This window comes from Pterocles gutturalis, unplaced genomic scaffold, assembly GCF_000699245.1.
Source record: "Pterocles gutturalis isolate BGI_N339 unplaced genomic scaffold, ASM69924v1 scaffold1301, whole genome shotgun sequence".
Lineage (NCBI taxonomy): Eukaryota > Metazoa > Chordata > Aves > Pterocliformes > Pteroclidae > Pterocles > Pterocles gutturalis.
In genome coordinates, this window is record NW_010097434.1 from 1 (window position 1) to 6,685 (window position 6,685).

Genomic DNA, 6,685 nt, shown 5'->3' on the forward strand with positions numbered 1-6,685 from the left:
CGTCTCCTCAGCACCTGACGGGCGGAGCGCGGCTGTCTCACGCACACGGGCTGGCTCTGGGGCTTTGGAGTCTGCTGTGCCCGGTGTGCTGGGGGGCGGGAAGCTGCGAGATCTCCACAGCGTGAGGGAAGAGGGTTCGGTAGGACACGTTATTCTTGTCAGGTTGATAAAGTTGGGCAGGTGTAGAAACATCAGTTGTCTTTTTTTTTTTTCTTTCTATAGTAAATGCTTCTTAATGAAATCCTGGGTAAAGTGGAGTTTTATGCATTCGTTTTGAATGAGGATGACGTTATTGTGTTTGTACCGATACTGTTGCAGCCTCTGAAGATCACGTGCTGAGGTAGTCAGGCATAGGTGTGACTCTGAGCAACAGAAAGTGATGTCAGAAGCACTGCAGCTTGTTTGGTCTGTAACTTAAAAGTTCTATATTCTGTTAGGAGCTTGGATAGTCATTGAATTTTATTAACTGGGGAGGGGGAAATGGTGTCTTTTGAAACTGTTTTGTTTTAGACTTCAAATATTTACCCTCTGAAGCAGTAACATTTCTAACTAAGTAAACATAACAGAGTAACAAAGTTTTAAGATTTAGCATGCCGAAGCTTGAAGCAAATGCAGCAATTAACACTTCAAGATGCCTGAAATGAGGCTATTTATATAGGGGTTTTTTTATGTTCACAAAGTAAGACTTTCCTGTGTCATTTTGTGTTTTAATCATCTGCTGCACTGTAATTACAGATAATTAATATTCAAGTTTATCTGTTCTGTGTTATTATAGAGTTAAAAAAGGATTTTGAGAGCATATTTAAAGTAATAAATTATCTTTACCTTGGTAGATGCCAGTTTGCAATGGGTCTTAAAACCATCTGGAAGGACAACAAAGTTCTGATTGTTATGGGAATTAGCCTTGGGCTGGTGCACTGGGGGTGGTTTCACATAAAGTCCAGTCCTATTTTCCAAGTGAAGACAGAGGACTTTGTTCCAGAACCTGGGATTGTGGCATATGTGCTACGAAGTGATCAGAAAAATAAAGAAAAATAGCCTTAGTGCTATGTATTGTGGGTAAGTTGCCTAATTAGTTGTATCTGTATCTTTGAGACGGGGGTTGAGTCAATTAAATGAGAATTTTCTAACAGATGCAGTCTTGCTGCTCTAACTTTAGTCTTCCAGAGTTTTATTCTTTCTTGCAACTGAGTTAAGCTAGTAGTTACATGGACCCAAAAAATGTGTTGTACATCTCAAACTACTGCTAAATCCCATGTGATAGGATCAACCAAGTGATGGTATTATAGGTCTTAAAGATTTTTAGAAACAAACTCCAGTAACTTCAAGGAAACAGTCAAAACTCTTATGATTGACTGGGAATGCAACAGTGTTCTTCCAGTTTCAAAACTGCCCAGAAATAATCATGACTTCATAGTAACCTATTGTGTGGTGTTAGCAGGGATGGTAATTACAATGGAAAACAAAATGAAGTATGAGGGAAGTCTACTGTAGAGTTTAAATAGAAATGTAAATAAATATCCCTTTAAGTTTTGAAATGTTGAAGAGCTGAAAAAAAAAATTGTATGTTTAGGCATCTTGAAGTAAGAAACCTCCCTTCAGAGGCAGAGATTTCTTAAAGTTGTTTGAACATTAAAAGCTTTTGTTTCTTAAGTGGTTGCCTGGAAAGCAGTGCTGTGTATTCACTTCTTTCGTTCTTGAGTAGAAACAGGTGAACATCACTATAATTTTGACACTTTGATACAATTCAGTGTGGTTTATAATGATGTGTTGCTTATAGACCTGCAGGTAAAACAGTACATAAACTCGTGGTTAGAATTGAAGTTATTAACAAACATGTCATTTGTGTACTATATGCTTGTATTATATATAGTATTAATAGGTTTTCTCAAAAAGCATTATAGCTTGGTATTTGTCCTTATGTGAGTTTCTGTGAAAAAGTAAAATAGCAGTTCAAGCTATGCAATATTGTCATAAGATTATCCTAATACATCTGTTTTTTATTGTAGGTATTACTAGCTTTGAAGCTTTTCATCTGTGAGCGTTGCCAGAAGAGATGAGGAAAGCTAGCTGGAGTAGAAAGAACCTTCTGCTTCTGGCAGGACTTTCATTTTTAGGTTTTCATTTTGGAAGCATGCTTGTAAACTTTGTTGCAAAAAAATCTGTTCGATCTAATTCAGAAGCTAAAAAGGAAGATCATTGTGAATGAAATAGATTACTGCTGTCATTATGTACCAATTTCCCAGTAGGATTTAATCTTCATTTTAAGAGAGGTGATGAGCAGTCACAGAAATGTTATTGTGGTCCGTGTTCTGTTTCACATCTAAAAGAATTATCCTTGACTGCAAAGAATTAAAATATACTACTTTTAAATTGTAAAAGTCCTATGAATTATAGATTCAAGTAAAAAATCTATTTTGTTGGTCAGAATTAAAGTTTTTCTTTGAAAATGTCTCGTCTTGAAGCTAAAAAGCCTCCATTATTTATTAGTGAACCTTTAACTAAAGCTACAGTTAGTCAGTCACTGTCTTTGCTAAATGGAATATTAAAATCTTGCTATGGTCCTGTTGGTAGACTCAAACAGCTCCACAATTGTGTGGGGGGCTATGTTTGTACAACTTCACAATCTTCAGCCATATTTAGTTGTCTTTCTGTCAGTCATCCTGTGTTAAGGGTTTTGGTGGCCTCTGTACAGAACCATATATCCCGTTTCAGTGACTGTGGCTTATTTACTGCCATTCTTTGCTGTAGTTTGATTGAAAACTTTAAAAGCCTAAATGTTGCATCTTGCACTGTCATTAAAATAAGCAAACATCTTCTGAGTCTATCTATGGACTACCTCAAATCTGAGGCCTGTGGTTGCCGAGTATCTGTGGATTTTAGCAGTGTTGAGACCCTTTGTTGTTTGGTACGTAGTGTATTAACAAGCAAACCTGCTTGCATGCTTAATAAAACAGAAGTTGATCATCTCACCATGCTGATTTTAAAGGCTTTTATATTTACTGTTCCGTGTCATGTTGAGACTAATGCTGTTTTAGGAAAATGTATAATAGTACCTGTGAAAGATAGAAGAGTTATGGATTCTACGGTTCTTCCTGGACTACTGATAGAAGCACCAGAAATTCAATTGGCCAAACCACTTACTGTCAAAAGAACTTGTTCAAACATGATCAAGATAGCACTCTTCTGTGTGTCCATGGCAGGAGACTGCTTCAGCCCTGAAGAAGGAACTATAACAGTCCATGACAGAATTTCTCTGGAAATGTCAGAGCTGAATCAGTTGCTTAATGTAGGAAGGCAGCTGGTTAATGATGAGGTTGGCCTTGTAGTGTGCCAGAAAGTTATCCATCCATCCTTGAAACAGTTTCTGAAGGAGAACCACGTCACTGCTGTGGACAGAGCTGGCCTGTCTCTGATGGAACCCCTAAGTCGGATGACAGGTAACAAGCGAGTTATCTGTACTAACCAATTGTCCTTAGTGTTCATCTTGTAATGAAAACCTATCTTGGTTGGTGTCATTGCAGTGTAAGGATTCTCTTGTTTCTGTCTGTGTCCTACTTTAGCACCTGAGCAAGAGTTCTAGTCCAAAAGCCATTTTTTTTGCAGGCTCTAATGATGACATGCTGCAGATGCGATTACTGACAGCTGCATGAGGAATATCCAATTACAGTAACTGTTGGTAAATGTAGATTATTTTCTAACTCTTTTTTAATGAGAATAAAACAATTACTTTTTCTCAATATATCACTAAGTCTTGCTATCTATGCTATCACTTTCCCTGTGTAGATTGAAATGTTAGGTATTGAGGAATATGTATATATAATTTAGAAAGCCAGGAGGAAAAAAGTTCATGCTTTATGTGATGCAACAGATAGCTGTTCTGATGACAGTATTACATACTGCTTTCTGCTTTTCTTAATTGGACAGGTTCAAAGCCTATAGCTTCCATACATTCGTTGTCTCCCAGTTGTTATGGCAGTTTGAAAGATGTATGCATTGAGAGGTTTGCTTCAAAATATTTTGTGCATCTGATTCCTAATGACACAGTTGTCTGTAGCTTGGTACTCTGCAGCAGAAATGAAACAGCATGGGATGAATTGAAGGTAGGCAAATTTTCTTGAAATCTATTGAAAAGTCATGTTTTTAATTAAAAAAAAGTTATGAGAAATATAGATACGGTGAATTTAGAAAAGTGATTTTTTTCAGGACATAAATGGAGCTTAGTTAGAGTTTAGGTATACAATTTCAAGAAAGCAATTCAGAAATGCCCTTGTTTGCAGAATTTCAGAATGCTTGAAGTGCTCATGCTCATTTAATGCCTCTGTTTTAATATGGGAAGTTGTTTAGAGACATTTTTCACTTGTTCTTGAGGCCAGTGCTGGATAAACATTTTCATTGTCATTACTTGGTCTATGAGAGCATTCAGAAAAAAATCACCCAGCAAAAGGCCAGCAGCAATACCTGCAGTGGTAGTCAAGCATAGTTTCGCATTGAATAGTTCCTCTGGAAAATGTTACTGATACTGATTGACTTTTTATATATAACTCTGTTTTGCAAAAAGAAGACATAAAATACAGGGTTTTTTATTTCTGCTTTTCCATACTGAGTGTGGACAAATAAATTTCTCATTGAATGAGCATGGTTTTGGAAATCACTCGTCAGCTTTATATTCATACGTAATTCTAGTTTATGAAGTCTGTACCAGAAAATAGTGAAAATTTTATTCCAGTATTTTTTTTGGGGGGGTGGGGAGCAAATCCTATTCATCACGGTGTGTCTGATGACAAATTCATATGGTTTTCAGCGTGCCTGTGAAACTGCAGAACATGTGTTACAGTTAACAATCAAGGAACCTTTGGCATTGTTAGGAGGTGGCTGTACAGAAACTCATTTGGCTTCGTACATAAGACACAAGGTAGGTAAGACATAAGGTTTTTTAAAGCTGCTTGGTATACTTAGGAAACAAGAATTTATGTAGAATCACTGCTACGCTGAATCACTTGTCTTTTCTAGACTAATGTTGCATTTTTGCTAACTGGTAATATAAAACAAAGGGATCTATTTCAAGTACTCAGTGGTAATTACTTAGACTTGTTAATACTCTGTACTTGTTAATCTTTAGGTGTTAATGATAGTAAGTGTTTTTTTTAAATGTTAAAAATATGTAGAATTTTTATATTGAAAGGTAATATAGAGCTCAGCTTTGGTTTTTCTAGAAAATCCTCTCTATTGTACAGTAATCATGACGTGAACATTTTTTTAGTTAAGACTGAACCATCTGTTTAAAAAAAAGCAATGATATTCTATATGTTTGATTAAAATTATTCGTGTAAAAGTGTTCTAATTTTCTGTTTTCTGGGTTTTGGTTTTTTTTAGAGTTCTAGTCTTTCCAACAGCAGTTTTAAAGATATAGATTGTTCTCGGACACAATACCAATTGGTGGCCGATGGTTTTTGCCGTTCCCTGGAGTCTGTAGCTTGCTCTCTGAAGCATAATGATGGAGAAATTCTTACAGATGTGGTTTATGGACACTGTTGGTTTGTTCCATCAGGTTTTCCCTCTGTCTCTAATTGGGCAGATTTAGTTTCAACATGTGGCTGTGGGATTAATGATAATACTGAGAATCTCAACTGGAGGCTTTTGCAAGGCCAGTTTGGCTCTCCTGTTATACAGGGCTGCCCTGAAGAGCCCTCAGGAAAGGTTGCTAACCTTCTGACATTGGACTGTTTTGCTGCAAAGTGCAGTGGCCTTCAAGTAGCTGTGGAGACAGCCAATCTGATTTTGGATCTCTCGTATGTAATTGAAGATCAAAATTAGCTCTGATCTTATGTGAATTGTGTTGCACAGCAAGATACCTAATTGAAAGCAAGGTAATATATAATATGTTAAGGTACTTTAAATGGCTAGAATATGAACAACAGACAGGAATTTTAAATCAAACAGTTGGCCATTAAGTGTTGTTCTGATTGTTAATCTACAGTGCCCTCAAGCATTTTTTTGTTAGGAACTGTTAAATGATTAGCTAAATATACAATGAATCATAGTAACATGTGACTTATGAGTATTCAAATTAGGGTATACAAAAGAGTGAATGATACTTCAAAAATTGAGTTTGTGTCCTTCTGGGAGATTTGAATGTTCTCCTTCAGTAAATAAGTGCTGCATTCAAGGAGTCCTGTAAGCTATTCCCTCCACATCAAGCAAAGTTTTGGATGGTTCTGTTAGCTCTGTGCCATCTTCGAAGGAATGGGAAAAATTCACTTGCTGAGAAAACCTATGTTAAGGATTAGAATTTTCCAAAATCACTGGTATTTTTAATTTTCTAGGTAAAAAAAGATGTTTCTTAGTAAATATATTGAGCCACTTGTTTTCAAATTTTGTTCTGAAGACCTTGTCACTATATACTGTATGCACATTCTGTTCCAAAATGACTGGAAGATTTTAATTCCTATGTAATTTATTTAGCAAGTTATTAAAACTCAACCTGGAGATCTTACGGTAGCAGGTTGGTAATGGAAGATTTGAAAAGAAATGGCAGACTGTGTGGAAAAAAGCTTTTGTAAAATGCTCCTTGATTGTCTTCTGTGGAATACAGGACAGTTTATAAATAATGATGTTTCTATCATTTATGCAAAGCTGCAAGAAAGAACATCCCACTTATGATTCAATTAACTCTTTGAGCAGA

The 6,685-nt window shown here is 36.3% G+C and overlaps 1 protein-coding gene across 1 annotated transcript; it reads left to right on the plus strand.

The window, feature by feature from the left end:
• The first annotated feature begins 2,449 nt into the window (after nt 1-2,449).
• MKKS (McKusick-Kaufman syndrome) lies at nt 2,450-5,817 on the plus strand. Its single transcript, XM_010086676.1, has 4 exons — nt 2,450-3,440; nt 3,928-4,103; nt 4,805-4,915; nt 5,377-5,817. The coding sequence occupies exons 1-4, from the start codon at nt 2,450-2,452 to the stop codon at nt 5,815-5,817; spliced, it is 1,719 nt and encodes a 572-aa protein (XP_010084978.1).
• The last annotated feature ends 868 nt before the right edge of the window (nt 5,818-6,685 follow it).

What these genes read in the sequence shown, in the direction of transcription:
- MKKS (XM_010086676.1), top strand. Translation starts at nt 2,450, where the DNA reads ATGTCTCGTCTTGAAGCTAAAAAGCCTCCATTATTTATTAGTGAACCT. An exon ending in CAGCATGGGATGAATTGAAG is followed by an intron (nt 4,104 to 4,804) that starts GTAGGCAAATTT and finishes TATGGTTTTCAG; the next exon opens with CGTGCCTGTGAAACTGCAGA. An exon ending in CTTCGTACATAAGACACAAG is followed by an intron (nt 4,916 to 5,376) that starts GTAGGTAAGACA and finishes GGTTTTTTTTAG; the next exon opens with AGTTCTAGTCTTTCCAACAG.